Source organism: Carettochelys insculpta, chromosome 3 (assembly GCF_033958435.1).
Source record: "Carettochelys insculpta isolate YL-2023 chromosome 3, ASM3395843v1, whole genome shotgun sequence".
Taxonomy (NCBI): domain Eukaryota; kingdom Metazoa; phylum Chordata; order Testudines; family Carettochelyidae; genus Carettochelys; species Carettochelys insculpta.
The window spans coordinates 204844272-204862133 of NC_134139.1; the positions used below are offsets into that span (position 1 = coordinate 204844272).

General features: G+C 41.7%; 1 protein-coding gene across 4 annotated transcripts in view; it reads right to left on the minus strand.

The window, feature by feature from the left end:
* KIF13B (kinesin family member 13B) overlaps positions 1 to 17862 on the minus strand; it is a 214879-nt gene that overhangs the window by 41179 nt on the left and 155838 nt on the right. For 2 of the 4 annotated variants that reach the window (XM_074991472.1, XM_074991474.1), the window contains 6 exons: positions 17334 to 17486; positions 16270 to 16347; positions 15125 to 15178; positions 7385 to 7489; positions 6717 to 6834; positions 5499 to 5632 (listed from right to left, as the gene is read on the minus strand). In XM_074991472.1, coding sequence (XP_074847573.1) covers positions 5499 to 5632; positions 6717 to 6834; positions 7385 to 7489; positions 15125 to 15178; positions 16270 to 16347; positions 17334 to 17486 — 642 coding nt within the window. The remainder of the gene's footprint in view (positions 1 to 5498; positions 5633 to 6716; positions 6835 to 7384; positions 7490 to 15124; positions 15179 to 16269; positions 16348 to 17333; positions 17487 to 17862) is intronic. The other 2 variants (XM_074991471.1, XM_074991473.1) reach the window with 2 other exon arrangements.

Consider the following 17862-nt stretch of genomic DNA (forward strand, 5'->3'; position numbering starts at 1 on the left):
ACTCCAGCAGTGTTTTCTAGTTGGTCATTTGCAACCATCACTGCCATTATACCATTTCCACTATCTTCCTTCCCATTGATGATCAGTTTTGTTCTGCCACTGCACCTCAAGGTGGACTAGCAGCTAGGCTCAGTATAATTTTTTCCCTGGGCTATATCCTTTTTTTTGGATCTTAGTCATCAATGGAATTTCCAAAACCTCAGTAATACATGCAGGAGTTTAAGTTACCATTTGCCTCTGGCAGATTAAAAAGGGCTTGAAGTTGATCACCTAACTCTGACCCTTGTAGCATGTCCTGCTCAGTACATTGCCGTTTAAGCGCTAAAACCCTTTGCTTACATTCCTTTAGCCTGCATGTAACCTACAATACCATATTCTTATCCCTCCCATTTTAAACGAAGTGCAAGCAAGATCATATGAGTCACAATATCATTTACATTTTGAAAATCAAGTCTTATTCCAATGGTTGATATTTATCTGTCGGTGCAACACAGTAAGAAGCTAGTTCTACAGCACTGCTTCAATTACTGCTTTTTCTTCTATGCCTTGCAGTTCCCAATGGGGATTAGGAAGCCCTGTTCATTTACTGATAGGACAATGAAGAATATAAGTATGCTTCTTATGGCCGGCAGATGACCCGAGCTTGTAATGCAACTGACTTGTTACATTAAGAAAACTAAAAACATTAAGCTTGTATTAATTTTATAATTTCAGCATATTAGTCCAGTCGCCTTGGACTGCCCTCCAATATTACTAAATTTTAGAAACTCTGTACACCCCTTTTTATTCATTAGCCATTTTATATATTTCTAAAGTCAGATAAAATATTTTATCACATTCAACCCTAGCCACCATTGGATTACCTGGGCATTTCTGTTATGCTATAATTTAAATGCAAAGCTTCTTTAAACTGCTAGTTTTATAGTTGAAAATGGTTACTTCAAACAAATAATGATCCTGATCTACAGGTGGGAACGCTGCTAGGAACTCTGAAGATGGGGCAGCAATTCAGGACTTTTGAGTTTTAATCATGCCTCTGCCATTTATTAGACAACTCAAGTAGGGTTTGTTTAACCAGGGACACTCTCCCCACCTAGGGATTTAAGGCAGTTTAACTAACACACATATAATTCACATCTTTAATGAATTCAGATTAACTTTTCAGAGTGCCCTGTATGCAAACAAGCACTGGGGCATCTTAACAAATCTCACTAGTCACCTATTTGCAATTTTAGGCAGTTAAAATACTTGCAAAAATTTGGTCCTTTAGGTTTTATTACCCCAGTTTTACAGACAGGTAAACTGAGATCAGAGTGGTTATCTATTTGCTCTGGCTGTTGTGAAGCACTTCAACACTTTTGGATGAAACGTAGTGTACGAGTGGAATAATCATTATTAGGATAAGCAGTGGGAGTAAGCTATGTTTTCATTATTTTAGGGAGAAAAGATAAATTGTCCAATGTGACTATATGAACACTCAAAAAGATTATTTTTAAAGACACCCTTAGTTGTGCCTATACTCTTTAAGATGATTAAAATAAAGACTATTTAATATTGTAAAGTATTTTCCCACCATTTACGCTCTTCACCTATTTGTTGTATTTCACTGGGCACAAATACAGACCAGAATGTGATCAATTTCACTTTTGGATTTTCCATTACTCAGGAAAGTTTGAATTTCTACCATAAAAAGCTTTTTGTGGAAGCTACACAAACACGGTGAAAACATTCTGAAAGTGAGAGCATATATCATGTATATAGTGTAATTGTCAGCATGTCTGTCCTAGATTATTACAAAGATAATGTGGGTGAGGTAATAAAAAATATTACCTCACCCACCTTGTCTCTTAGGTACATGTCTTCTGATGCACTGTCTATATGTCCACCTGTCTATGACTATTTGCAAACTAAACCTAAATTTTGGGTTCTAAGCTACCTGATAATGTTCCCTTGAAGTACCAAATATGAGGGCACAAGAGAGCCCTCAAACTTCAGGGTATGTTTGCACTTAAAAAACTAAAACCCTGCAGCATGGAATCTCACACCTTGAGTTTATAGACTGAGGCTACATCTACACAATAAGGTAAATTTGACTTTATTAATATAGATTTTGTAATTCTGGAATTAATATGTTCAAATTTGACCATCCTCACCTCCCACATGCTCCTCACAGTCAACTTATTGTGGTCACACTCAAACTGGCAAACATTGGCTGTTGCAGTAGTGCATTGTGGGAACCTATTCCACAGTTCCCTCATCCCCATAGCATTCTGTGTATGTTTGCTGGTCTTTGACATCATCTTCTCATATTGCATTTTCCTCATTCCCCTCCTGTGCTAAGTAAATGTCCATTTTTCCGGTTCAAAGAAAGGAAAAGTACGGGATCCACAGAGACAACAAAAAAAATTTACAGACGTCTTTCTTCCATAGCTGAATTCTCAACTGGCCATCTGCTGAGTGTCCCCCCTCCCATGATTGCATCCGATCCCTGAAAAAAAATACAGGGACCCTGACTGCATGCTCTAAGTTAGAAGAAAGAGAATAGAAAAGTCAAGGAAAAAAGATTTTTGACTTTATTGAACATAATACAAGGACCCTGAAAAGCATGAAGAAAGAGAAAATATAAAAGTTTTTCAGAAAAGAGTGCTGCTGAGGGGAGAGTATTTGGCTTTCCAGTATACAAAAAGGCTTCTGTGCAACGACTCTGTTCTCAGCTGGCTAACCACTTGAGTACCCCCACTCCCATCATTGCATGTGATCCCTGAAAATAATACAGGGTCCTGGACTGTATTCTCAAAGTTAGAAGAAAGAGGATAGAAAAGTCTAGGAAAAAAGAATTTTTGACTTTCCCCATCACTACACAGATACTGCCAACACAGGTGATGGCAGCGAAATATCATACACTGAATTTATAACGTAAATAGGAATCTCAACTAGCCACCCCTCCGCCGTGTTTCTGAGGGGGTCAAAGCATGAAGACAGACAGGAGATGTTAGCAAAAGGATTTTAAAACAAATACAAAACCAGCAGGCGTCTACAATGGACAGCAAGCTCCCAAAAATACTTTTGGCAGGGTGTGGGGGGATGCTGTGGTCTGCAGCTGCAGAGCCGCTTGGAATGTTGAAGTAGCTGAAGTAATCCCCCTGATTATCTTAGCCACCTGAGGAGACTTTCTCCCGGCGGCTACAAGCCCCAGTGGTCCCATGCTCTGGGCGTGGGGAGCGGGGGCAGTTGAGGTGGTCCTCCTCGAATATCTTAGCCGCTGGGGTAGAATTCCCCCTGGTAGCAGGAAGTCTACAAACATCTTTAGTCACTGCGGGAGACTTCCCCCCGGTGGCTGCAAGCCCCCGAGTATCTTTCTTGCCCTCGGAGCCCTAACCGCATGCAATCTATGACATGGTGCTGCTTGGCAGCAGGGTCAGCACCGAATGCCAGGCTCATCCTTTTACTGTGTTGGGGGGCTACCCATGTGATGTGGCTGTGCACAGGAAAGACCCAGAGTGCGTGGTGCTTGTGGGGGAGGGAAAGTGGTTCGTGCACAAATGCAAACCACTGAGAAGTTTCTTGGCGTCTTATGCAACCACGACCCCCACAACAGCCTTGTTGCCACATGGTGCAGTGGGGCAGTGACTGGCACCAGACAGTGCAAAAAAATAACAAGTGTAGAGACAGAACCATGAACTCCATGCAGGGGATATTTGTAATGGGTAGATGCGCTCACAGCGCTAATAGTAAAGAAAGAGACAGACATTTCTCAGGCTCTCATACAAACTCAAGCCCACATCCACAGAATTGCTGCTCCTGCTTTGAAATTCATGGTCTAATTAACTGGAGAGCAGCGGACAGAGCAGAGCACTGAGGGGCTTTGTTTGTTACATACGGGACACCTCTGAGGCTAATAAATTTGATTTTAAGATGTGGCACTTCCACACCGGCCTTTAATCGAACTTCTGAATTCGAGCTTGATGCTATACCTGCCAGGTAACTGCAATATTGTAATCTCAATATTAGCTCCCTAAATCGAGCTAATGGTATTTAACAGTGAAGACAGTCACATGGGTAATAATCGAGCTAACTGTCAAATCTGAATTTATCTCATAGTGTAGATGCAACCTCAATCTTGCAGATTTCCTACTGCAGTGCTAAAAACAGTCATGAAAGCATTCCTGCTGGGGCTGGAACTCTAACTCTGAAACCCAGAGAGTAGGGCAGGTCTCAGACCCGAACCAGAATGTCTACACGGCTATTTTTAGTACTATAGCATGAGGCTGAGTCCACCGACTTGAGCACTGAGATTCACTATCATGGATTTTTTTGTTTAATGTATAGACGTACTCTAACAGAGCATAAGCCAAAACTGAGCGTCATTGATTTATAACAGCTGAATGTTTGGCTTCAGGTTTTTGTTTAAAAACTCTGTTCTGTTCACTCCTGCAAATTCTCCCATACTGCATGACTGACACACAATGGAGAGGGGTTTCTTTTTGAACAATGTATAAAATAAAACAGTGCCTAATAAAGTTGAAGTTTCAACATGGGCTCTACTTAAAAAAAAAAAAATTGATAGGTGTTTTCTGAGACAAGACTATGCCCTCATTACTCCTGGAGCACAAGGGCTAAATCTGGAGCAGGTGGAGACTTACACAGCATGGCTGTGTCTACACTAGCCCAAAACTCCGGAATGGCCACGCAAATGGCCATTTCGAAGTTTACTAATGAAGTGCTGAAATCCATATTCAGCGCCTCATTAGAATGCTGGCAGCCGCGGCACTTCGAAATTGACGTGGCTCGCTGCTGCGCAGCTCCTTTTCGAAAGGACCCCGGCAACTTTGAAATCCCCTTATTCCTATCTGCTGTTAGGAATAAGGGGATTTCGAAGTTGCCGGGGTCCTTTTGAAAAGGAGCCCTGTCTGGGCGAGCCGCCTCAATTTCGAAGTGCCGCGGCTGCCGGCATTCTAATGAGGCACTGAATATGGATTTCAGCACTTCATTAGTAAACTTCGAAATGGCCATTTGCATGGCCATTCCGAAGTTTTGGGCTAGTGTAGACATAGCCCATATGAAAAAGATGAGGTACTTCTTTGGCATGTGGAAGAGACTGAGACAGAAATAAAGACGACTGCTCCAAGTGCACTGTACAAATCAGAGGTGCTAAAGGGTGGGTGATGGGAAATGAAATCAGGAATTAAAAATAGAATTACATTTTCCATTTGGCATCATACAAACAACACTAAGTGCACTTCATAAATTTTACTATTGTTGCTGCAAGTGGTATTACCATAAATCACATTAGCACTTTTAAAAAGCCAAGTGGGCTAAGAGTATCAATAAGTTAAAACAGCTCCACTATCTCTGGATAAAGTGGAGGGGAAAATGTATCATATAAGCTTTTACTATGACTAAAAGCATGGTTTGCCTTGCAGCAACACACAAAATAGCTTTCTGCCAGCAAGTCATTATAACAGTGCTCACCAATACAGTTACATATATTTTTTTACCTTCTGGGTAAGAGGAGAGGTATGCCTGCCCCTTTTGTCGTCTCTAACAGGAAAGAGAGACTTAAGCAGCTTTGGCATCTGAGGCACGAAGGCTTTTACTGGATTCAGGTAAGAAGCAGCCAGGCTACTGAGTCCTGTCAACAAAGTTTACAGGAAAAAAAAGTGTAATTGACAGCTGTTACAATAGAAAACCTATGAAACCTTAGTATTGTAATCAGCACTAGAGAGGTAGCTGATTGGAAGTCCGAGCAGGAAAGGACTGGCGGTCCTATTTCCATGTGGCCCTTTTCCACTGAATTAATGTGTGAACTTGGGTAAGCCCCAAACTCTCTGTGGCTCCGTATGCCCTTTATATAACAGGGAGAACTCCCTCTCTCACCTGGAATGCCAAGGCTTAAGATACCTACATGGATTTGGAAATACTTTATGTGTCTTAAGAGTTGCTGTACTAGAATTTAAAGATCCTGAAATAAGTGACAAAGATGATAAAATATTACTATGTGAGTGCAAAACTTTAACAAGGTAAACTTGATTACTAAATCACACCCTAGAAACCCTCATACTCATTGCTTTACTGCTGTCACTCTGCTCTTATCCCCTGTGAGAAATGCTAGTTACGATCACACGTAAAAAGACTATCACAGCACTCTTCCAGTATAGATCGGGCTCTTTATGCAAAATCCCCACCCCAATCTGCTCTTTGTTACTTCCTAATACATTGGTAGCTTTTCAGCTTTTGCAATTTTACTTGCATAGCATATGATGTATTATTGTGTGCCTGAATTGTCTCAGAGAAGTAACCATATTAGTCTGGAGCATCACAAAAAAACAAGCAGTCCTGTAGCACCTAAAGACTGACAATTTATTTATTACATAATGAGCTTTTGTGGCTAATACCCACTTCAGATACCCACAAAAGCTCATTACCTAATTAAAAAAAAAGAGTTACTATTAAAGGTGCTACAGAACTGCTTGTTTTTTGTATCTGAATTGCTTTGCCTGTGATTTACCATACTAGCCAGTGTTCACAGAGCTGTGGTTACCCCATATCAAAGACAAGACAGACAATAGTTCGGGCAGATACTCACGATAGTGAATGTCAAGTTCCAACTGCCTATCCAGATGGACTACCTCCATCCCTTTTCTCCTGTAGTTCCAAAAAGAATATTTCACTCTAAATTTTTACTGTAGCTGATTTAACCCTGGGAAAGAGGTTACCTGGATCATTAGAAGGGTTTTGCTGAGCAGAGCCCGACGAAGATGTATGAGATGGGACCACATCACTATCAGAATGTGTTGAAATTTGGGATACATCTTGCTGGCTCTCCCATCGACCCTCGAAGAAAAGCAAGTTTATTTTTCAAACTTACTGTGCAGAGTAGGATTTGGCTAATACTTAAGCAGTATGACATCTGGCGCTTCACAGTATGCAGAATGTGCGAAGTTAAGGAGAGAACCCAGTCCCCAAAATGTTTTCAGTTGAATGCCCAATCCCATTAGGTGCCAAAAATCATCAGCTCCCACTGACACCGGCAGACTCCTTTGTCTGCTTACAACCACTGACAGCTAACTGAAGGAATCGCTGAGTGAAATTCTTTCGTTATGCCCAAGTCTGACTAAACGAGCATACTGGCAACTTCTAACCCCCTGGCCTTCTAAGAAAGATTCAAGGCTGAAGATTGCAGGGAAGACAGAAAAAGCAAGGGACCATGATGACTGATGGATGCGGACTGTGCTGATCTTTGGATTTCAGCGAAGCTAGTGCATAGGCTGAAGTGGTATGACAGGAGATAACATCAGCAAGAAATGCAGATGACCTTGCTTGCTGTGTTCTATGCACTGGATGGAAGAGAGTTTGAAGGAAAAGAGTGGATTATGGCACATACCCAGTAGTCAAGGAGAGATGTATTTAGCGAATCAGCTAGCATTTTACCATTGCAGATGGGGTGGAATATGGAGTTGCTGTAGAAGTGACAAGCACTAGAAAGGACCTGCACAGAAGGAAAGATGTTGAAGAGGTAACATAGAGCAGCAGTGAGAAGAGAAGTTTACTTGCAGCGAAGTAAGAGTTCTTAGGGAAGTTTTGTTCACTTGGGGCCTATGTAGCTTTGCATGCACCATATGGACATTTCGGCTTACAACAGCATCTGTTGGTGCGATGTCTACACCACAGACCCTTGTTCTGCCACCTTCCAACAGCGTAAGGAGTGGAGCAGGTGCAACAGTTTCAGTTCCTTTGACAATACAGAACTCCGAAGCTAAAAGACTCCATAGCTGTGGGAAGGGAGGGCAGGTTGCAGAATGCACAGGGACATGACATCTCGAAGACCCAGAGTTACCATCACCTAGAGGACCATCCCAAAGTAGGTGATTAGTTAGCATTTATCACCCTAAGGAGGTGGGAGTTTGGAGTGCTACTTAAATAAAGATTGCAGGACTGCTTTACTAAAGCGGACACCACATCCAGTAGCTGTAATTACCAAGTAGTGCTGAATGACAATATGCACAGAGCCTCTAAGTGCCAGACCTGCAAATTTCTGCTAACTATTGTGATGCACAATTGCATTGACTTGCAGCATGTCTTGGTCCATTCAGAGCAGCAGGCTAGAGCCCTCCCGACAGCTAGGGAATATAACCTATGCTCCTCCTCTGACGTATGTGGTTTTGGATTAAAACAAAGGGAAGTAAACATCCTAGGCTATATGAACTTGATATTCAAGTTGGGCAGAAGAACGGCATAGGGCTGCAACTGCACCTTGTCTTTGTAGAAGACCATCTAGGCTGGTTCTGAGGTAAGTGCCCGAATCTCATATCTGGCAGGCAGATGTTGTTATGATTAGGAACATGATCCTCCAGGACAGGAAAATGAGAGAGCAGGAAGCCAGAACAAATGTATAATCATAGGTGTGTGACAGTCGTGGTGAGAGAGTGGGTTTGAGTGCACAAGATCAGGTGCACCATGGCTTGGAACTGGGCCTAGGGGAGGAAAGTAGAATAAAGAACTGTTTCAATGCACGAGTGTGCTGCACTAGAATTAAGGTTTGATTTTTCTGTCTCATTTATCAAAAGCCTCAGGTTGTGACAGGTGGAGCAAACCAGATCAAGATGCTGCTGCACCTGATCTGGAGACCAGCTCTTTATCAGAGAGCTGTCAAAAGCAAGGACAGCTCACTGGTTTGAGCATTGGCTTTGTAAACCCAGGGTTGAGAGTTGAATCCATTTAGGGGTCTGGGGCAAATAGGTTAAAAAAAATCTGTCAGGGATGGGGCTTGGTCCTGCCAAGAGGGCAGGGGACTGGACTCTATGACCTCGCAAGGTCCTTTCCAGTTCTATGAGATGTGCATGTATACATTTGTACCTCTTGGTGCTTCATGTAAGTGGCAACTGGCACTAAACACTTTGTAATCTCTCCTGGGGATGATGGAAGACCAAAGGGCAGTACTGTCAATTGAAAATGGCAGCACAGCAACACAAAATGTATGAAACACCTGTGCCTTGGGCAAGTGAAAACAGAAAAATGTGCATCCTTCAATATGAGGGTAGCGTACCAGTCTCCTGGATCTACGGAGGGGAAAATGGAGGACTGAGACATTCTGCAAAAATTTAACTTCTTGAGAGACTTGTTGAGGTGGTATAAGTCCAGAATGGGTCTGAGGTACCCCTTTGCTTTTGGTATTAGGAAACAGCAGCTGTACAACCCTCTCTCTTTCAAGTCTGGAGGGACCTCCTTTATTGGCCATAGGCATGTGAGGTTCTTAACATCCAGACAATGGAGTTTCTCATGAGAAGAGTCTCTAAAGAGGACAGAGAAGGGGTGAAGTAGGGAGAGTCAGACATACACTGCAGGCTGTAGTCCAAATATTATGCTGAGCGCCCAATGGTCTGAGGTCTGCTGTGACTAGGCTGATTGGAAGGTGAGGAAATAGCAGGATATGCATGTGTGTGTGCGTGCGCGCATGTGCGGAGGAGGGGCGAAGCATCCTGGAAAATGACTGAGATTCCATTCTTGGGTGCATCCTCAAAACGCCCACTTCTAGCTTCCTTGGCCTCTGGAAGAATCACGCTTGGCAGAGGAACAGGAAGATGAAATCCTATAAATCTGTTTAAATCTTTTGGCTCTGTCCTTCTTGCGGAAGCTGGACACAGCATGGAAGTGGCTGCTGCTCTCAGGTGTCAAGAGATAGGCCCCTGGCTGGAGTAGGAGTCTGACCACACCAGTAACACCAAGCAGCTCCAGGATGGTCTTGAGGTCTGACATGGGCTCTTTGCCTGAGGCCTCTTTTTCTATGGCGAACTGTGAGCCAACATGCTGGGTATGGAAGTCACTCAAGAGGGATCTGAGGTAGGACGAAGCACAGCCTCGATGAGGAGGGCCCTCAAGCAGATATCCAGCTCCTTCTGAGCTTGAGAGAAAAAGTTGCATGTGGATCCTGCACTTACCCTTTTTGTGAGACTCCCACAAACACCTTAAGCAGTGCTTGGGGTCACTACTGGATATCTCTCAGCTGCCTGAGCAATAACGGGGAACAGAGCATGCGGCTCCAAGGGTAAATCCCAGCTGGGAATTTAACTCCTAAACTGTCACTCTAACACCTAACTTAAAGGTCTAACTAAGTACCTTTCAACTAACAACAAAGGAGACAGGCCAACAGATGTAAGACCTGCTACTGCTCTTGCAACACAAAACAGGGCACTCAGACAGTCGTAGGCTGGAGCTGAATATGACAATTGGCTGTATCTAAAATACCAACCCATGAACATGGCATTCAGGAGGATGCTACAGTGAACCAATGAAAACTCCTAAGGCAAAAGCATCCAACTGTCCATGTGAGTGCACCCACATAGAATGGAATTGACCTGAGCAAGCACTTGATATTAGATATCAATGTTAGATGTTGATGCAGTTCCCAAGTTCCAGGTATGTTTGTTAGACATGGCTCTTACATGATTGCTTTGTACATTTAGTGACTAAAACATCTAAACTTGTATCTAATGCCAGGCTAGACTCAGGGCTGTGAAACTTCCATTTCCATCAAAAACGGTGGCAGAGAAGGGGAAAAGTGGTTATAAGTCCTTTGTCTGAAGGAGCTGTAGCTTCATGTGCCTGGTCATTTGACAAATGACTGAAAACAAGGTCATCTGACAACTTAGCAAATTAAAAAGAGCCACTGGAAGAAAACATGTTCATGTCTATGTTTTGATACAAGGTTGTTTCTAAAATGTCTGACTGATTTCTGGAATATTTTCCCATTGCATTCTTTCTTTTGTGCTGGTACTTGTCAATGTAGGACTATCCTCCCTAGGAAGAACCCTAAGAAGCTTATTTGGCTCAGTCCCCATGTGCATAGGAGTCTTGTAGCACATATACAGCAATTGTTGTAGCTGGAATTGCGTGTCATGGATCAACTTTCAGGTCTAGTGTAGAGCTGCCCTTAAATTAGGGAAAATTTTCACCCATATAACATCAATGGAGCTCCACTGGCACATATTTTTCTGAGACTATACACTATATTAATGAAACGGGTCCTGCATTTCTGTTGTTTAGCCAAGAAAGGTGGTTGGTGTGGCTGAACGAGGGTAGCTACACAGGTGCAAAACCCTTCATACAGACAGCTTATGGATTATGTCCAGTTAAGAATAAGCAAACAAGAAAGGACAAAATAAGATTCTTCTGGCAAAGTGCTTAAGAGGACAAAAAGCAGAACGCTGTATCTCTTCCACAAACTCCACTTTAAACTTAAATCAACTGTTTCCATGAGTCCCTAGACACAAACAATGAAAGACTACTCCATGGAAATCCTACAGAATCACAGAAGTTAGATGTAGAAAAGACCTGTAATGTCATCTAGTTCTTTGCCCAGCTGCTAGTGCATGACTATAACATTTACTTCTTTCATGTCTAGCTATTACCTGGCAAGAAGAGGTCTGTGGATCATTTCACCATGCTGGAAGTTCCACATTTCCACTAAAGGATGAAACAACTGCACCTGAACAGCTGAAGCTCTGTGACAACACAAAAACAAAGATGCATCCAACAGACTAAGTCTTTTCAGTTACAATATTTCATGTTGGCGTAACGCCTTTGTTTTCCATGGAGTTACTCACTGGCATCAGAGCAGTGTGAAACGTAGATGAACACACCAACGAATGGGATTTGTCGGGGAATAGTCAAGACAACTTTTGTCAAGGGAAATCTCCACTAAACTAACTACTACTACTACTTAACTACCTAACCCTCGTACTCTGCATGGAGCATAGGTCATCTACAAGTCTCTTCCACTTCACTCTGTCTGGGGACAAAACTTCTAGCTGGCTCAAGGAGTACCTGAGTTGTAGTCCTTCAATCTTAGTAGATCTTCTCCACGTTGTCTGAGGTCTTCCTCTTTTGCGTTTTCCTTGCGGGTTCCACGTGAGAGCTGGATGGAGTATGCTGGAGGATGGTTTTCTGAGACTGTGGCCTGGCCATTCCCACTTTCTTCTCTTGATTTCAATGTCAACTGGTTCTTGTTGTGCTCTCTTCCTAAGCTCCTCATTTGTGACAAAGCCTTGCCATTTGACGTGAAGGATGTACCTTAAGCACCTATTTATGCATGTCTGAAGTTTGTGATTTGAAGACTTTTTAGTACATCAGGTCTCTCATCCACACAAGAGCACTCTTCACATTTGTGTTGAAGAGCCACAGTTTCATCTTCACAGATATTACTTGTGAACTCCATAGGGGGTGGAGAGTCTTGAATGCAGCTTTTGGCTTTCCCTAGCCTGGCACTGATATTCTCATCTGTTCCTCCATCTCTGTCCATAATATTCCCCAAGTAAACTGCTCCACATCTTCCAGGTCATTCCCTCCCAGTGTGATGGTGGTGTTGTTGGATTGGTTGATCCTCATTGTCTTGCTCTTTCCCTTGTTAATGTTCAGTCCAGTCACTGAAGCACTTTTGTCTAATGTTGTGACCTTTTCTTTCATGATTTCACTTTGGTGAAAAATGAGGGTAACATCATCAGCAAAATCAATGCCCTCTAGCTGTTTGAAAAGTGTCCATTGAATGTCTCGTTGATGGCCATCTGTTGTCCTGTTCATAATCCAGTCCATTGTGATCAAGAACAGGAATGGTAACAATAGGTACCTTTATTGCACTCCCAACAGTATATTGATGGATTCTGTCACGACACTATTGTGAATAACTTGGCATGTCAAGGGTTCATACGTTGCATGAATCAAGTTAATAATCAGAAATCTTTGAGGGGGTCAAAAAACAGAGAAAAGGCCGATCCAGGGTATAGAGTGTACTTGGAGTTTCAGAAGACAATTGACAAAGTCCCTCTTCAAAAACTATTAAACACAGTAAGCAGTTGTGGGATAAAAGGGATGATCCTCTTGTGGATCAGTAACTGGTTACAAGACAATAAAGGAGAAGGAATAAAAAGCTAGTTTTGAGATAAATGGTGGGGAATTCCCCCAAAGATTTGTCCTGGGACTTGTGCTATTCAACATATTCGTAAATTGTCTGGAAAAATGTGTAAACAGCGAGATGGTAAAATTTGCAGATGATCGCAATTACTCAAGATTACTACCTGTTTTAGACTTAACAGTTATAAAAGGGACCTCACAAAACTGGGTGACCAGGCCATGAAATTAATGTTCATAAATACATAGTGAAGCACATATTGGAAAACATAATTCTAGCTATATGTACAAAATGATGGTCTCTAAATTAGTTGTTATCACTCAAGAAAGATCTTGGAGTCACTGTGAATAGTTCTCTGAAAACATTGCTTGGTGTGGAGTGGCAGTCAAACAGAATCTTAAGGAATCATTAAGAAAGGGATAGAGGAAATTAATTATCATAATGTTGCTATATAAATTCACGGCATGCCCACATCATAAACCCTGCATACAGTTCTGGCCAACCCATCTCCAAAGAGGTATTAAAATTGGAAAAGATACAGAGAAGGTCAACAAAAATGTTTGAGGGTATACAACAGCTTCCATAAGAGGAGAGGTAAAAAAGACTCAATTTTCAGCTTGGAAAAGAGATGACTAAGGCTGGGATATGAGAGAGCTATATAAAATCATGAATGGTCTGGAGAATGTTATTTAGTTCTTCACATACCACAAGAACAAGGGCTCATCCAATGAAATTAATAGGTGGCAGGTTTTAAAAAAACACGCAAAAGGCACTACACAGAGTTGACATGTGAAAGTTGTTGCTGGGGATGCTGCTAAGGCCAAAACTATAATTGGTTTTAAAAAAAGAATTAGATAAGTTTGTGGAGAACAGGTCCATCAATGGATATGAGCCAATATGGTCAGGGATGCAACCCCATGCTCTGCAAGTGGATGATAGGATGGATCACTGGTAACGGTCATGTTCTCTTCATTCCCTCCTGGACATTGGGCACTATCAGAAGACAGGAGAGTGTGCCAGAGGAATGGATATGGCCGCTCTGAAAATGAGGCATGATGGCTGTATTTTCAAAGCAGAAATACTTTTGAACAACGAAATTTAAACTAAGAACAGTATACTAACTATAGTGGGATAATAATTTTATCTCACTCATTAGATGGACCTAATGCGTTAGTTACCTCTGTGGGGACCTTGGAACACTGAAGCATGCACGTGGAATATCATGAGAGGAAGGAGTGGGGAAAAAAAGAAAATTCACAATGAATTTTGCTCTTAATTTTTAAATGAATGCAGAATTTTAATGAGAAATGGTGGGACATTTCTATAGAGGCTGCTATGAATGACTCATTATCTATATGTTTTAACATTTCTTATATGGAAGAGATATTTATCAATACTAGACCATATATGAAAACTCGATTTCTTCACACCACTGCATTATATATTAAAATTTCTTCTCGCCACCATGTTCTCCATATGCATGTACAGTAAACTCTCATATCCAGCAACCTGAGGATCGAGAGGTTGCCGGATATTCAAATACTCTGAATAATAGAGAAGTATACCTTGCAATGCATAACACTAAAGAAAACCAAGATTAGATATTAAGAAACAAACAAAAATACATGAAGAGTACTTTATTTACCAACAACAGTAGTACTGCACACTGTAAACTTACACTGCATTTGCTGTATTTATTTGCATTTATTTTCACTATATTGTACTTATGGAAAACATAACTAAAGTTTACTTAAAAACAACAAGAAGTCTTGTGGCACGTTACAGACTAATAGATACTTTAGCGCATAAACTTTCATGGGCAAAGACCCACTTCGTCAGACGCAATCTAATTTACAAATGGCTAAAATGCCAGTTATTTGAGAGCTCTTAATGATAAAATGCCAATATGAAAGAGTTTAATGTAAATATATGCACCCATATCAACTACGAAGGTTATGAGAAGACCATGTAGTATATCTCAGTCTGCAAAGGCTCTCAAAAATAATTTTTTGATCTTTAAACAAAATTATTTTTGAGCCATGTTCCAATGTTTGGGTTTTTTTTTTTTTTTTAAATAGTGCATGGTGGGGGATTGAATCTGGGGCCACGTGCCACAAACAAGGTAGAGGAGGTTCTCCCTGAGTTCCTCTTCAAAAGGTCAGAAATTGCCATAAAAGACATCTTCTAATGATATGTCTATCAAAACTTTTGAATATTTACCTTCTGACTGCCAAGACTGTACATGGGAGTTAAATCCTGACGGCTTCCAGATGTCTGAAATGGTTCAAATAAAAGCATACAGTACATTCTGCAAAATGTTAAGCACCTTAAGTAATAAGTGTGCCTTGCATGTACATAAAAGCAGGAATGATGGCCTTGCAGTTATAACACACACCTGGGAATCACAAGATTTAGGGTGAAATTCCGTCCCTGACAAAGTCTATGGCAGAACATCCACGGATTGGACTCAGGCTTTATCCCTGTGGGATTTTGGTCAAGTCAAAATCTCTGTCTCAGTTCTTTCATGTGTTATAGAAAATATAATGCCTACAACTCAGGCAGGCATGTGGCTTAATTCATCAGTACAAGACTGTCAGACAAAAAGAGCTGTAAGCACAAAATACTTGATAACTGGATGAAAAACCTGAGTTTCAAAAAAAAGTAGTGTGTACAGAAGTACATTTTATGTGGCTATTTTAACACGGTCTGGATAGGTATGTGTGTTTGGCTCACTAGCCTATGTGATCAGGATATGGAAATTTAGGGGTTTTATCTCTGTTCAAGGATTCACACGCTGGCCTACTTCCCACTCCCAGCCACAATCAGGGGACCAGACATGAGTAGCTCATCATCTTATTCTCCCACAGTTTAGGACTCTGTGGCCGTGTTTACACTAGCCAAAAACTTCAAAACGGCCATGCAAATGGCCGTTTCGAAGTTTACTAATGAAGCGCTGAAATACATATTCAGCGCCTCATTAGCATGCAGGTGGCCTTGGCACTTCAAAATTGACGCGGCTCACCACCGCGCGGCTCGTCCAGACAGGGCTCCTTTTCAAAAGGACCCCACCTACTTCGAAGTCCCCTTATTCCTATCTGCTCATAGGAATAAGGGGACTTCAAAGTAGCCAGGGTCCTTTTGAAAAGGAGCCCCGTATGGATGAGCCGCGTCAATTTCGAAGTGCCGCGGACACCCGCATGCTAATGAGGCGCTGAATATGTATTTCAGCGCTTCATTAGTATACTTCAAAATGGTCACTTGCATGACTATTTCGAAGTTTTTGGCTAGTATACATGTAGCCTGTAAGTTGTATACTTTACTTTGCCCTTCTGCAGTAACTACATATACAACTGTGGCATACTTACTCGATTGACATTGGGAGAGCTGAGACTCCTCCTATTAAGTTTTCCTTTTCCCATTAACTGCTCTTTCACTGTAACCTCCTGTAGACCAGTCAAGACATCAGGACAAACACTTTAGAAGCATCTAAACCATGATCGAAGTGTAGCTTTGTACATACATGAAAATATTTCTATGCATTTCCAATAAATTGTGGGAAAAAAAAAAGTGGGCACGTTTGGTTCACTAGTAAATTGTTTGCTCAGTAGTATAGTTTGAATTTTATAGGGCTGAGAAAGTCACCAAGCATCTGCAGCCGTGCATCTATGGGAGGATCACATCTCTAGTAGATGTGAACAGAGACGCCTTTTCCTAGCTGAGCTATTTTAGTACTTTAAAGTAATTATATTTGAGAGAGAACTTACTTCCAATACTTAAGAGTGCAGAGCACTTTATTGTTAATTTATAGGAGACAAGAACATGCTCAGATTTGTTTTACGTAACTTTATGTCTCTTGCTTGCATAATTTATACCCAGAAATACCATTTTCCATAAATGTGTTCCTCTCCTGTGTTTTTCCTGGTAAACAGATCAAGTTACAATACTTACGATTAACCTAATCAATGTCTCACTTATCGATAGAAAAGGCTTGGTAAAGCCAATGCATAGTATGTACAAGATGACACAAGGTTTGCTTATGACCTCAGAAAACTTGCTTTCTGGGTTTAATTCCAAAGACAACTCCACATATAACTATCTTTTTTGAAATACAATTCTGACAGTACACAGCGAGTCTTAAGACACACAGAAAAACCCAGAATGGACAATGCCGCTGACATCACGCCTTCCTTCCTACCTGCACTGCATACAATTTAGAAGAAGTAACTACGTGAAAGAGCTACTAGCATGCACTTGCTTCCTGGGATGTTTGTCACAGGACAGTACAAAGAACTGACGGGTGTACGGAAGTGGCCCACTTCTTCATTAAGTCATCGCATACTCTTATAAAAAAAAATATTTCCACCACAAAATAGGGCTCCCTCAGTCTATTTACTGATGTCAACCCAAGCATTGAAAAATAAAAAGACACCTGGCGAAGGCGGTCCAGAGTGAGAATGTTCTCCACTGCCAGAACACTCCGCAGATACTTCTCAATGTAGGCTTCTGAGTCAGCCGAAGCTGCGTTTTCAGCATTAGCTGCCATCCTTGCTAGTGCTTCCCGCTCCTCAACTCCCTGAGCATCCTGGGAAGAAGGAAAGAAAGGCCGCCTTCTTTACAGTAAATATTTCCCCAGTTAAAACCCCCTCCAAAATACAGCCACTCACCAATGAGCACACTTCTTCCCTGTTCAGACCAGAGGAAGGCTTCTTACCTCTAAATTAGGTAAGAAATTACAGTATTTCTGCCATACATGCAGGGATCCCACTGAATGACTTTTTTAGGAGTTCTGCAGAATAGAAATTGTATGGGTGCTTCTATGGTCGCTGCTGAGTCCAGCCCTTTAGCTGTAAATGTGGGTTGTAGCTCTTTCCTTGCCGGCAGAGTTTCATGAGGTGATACCACCATCAAGCAGTGTATATGCCATTCTTGGGTGAATTCTGCACCTCTGAGCAAGCACA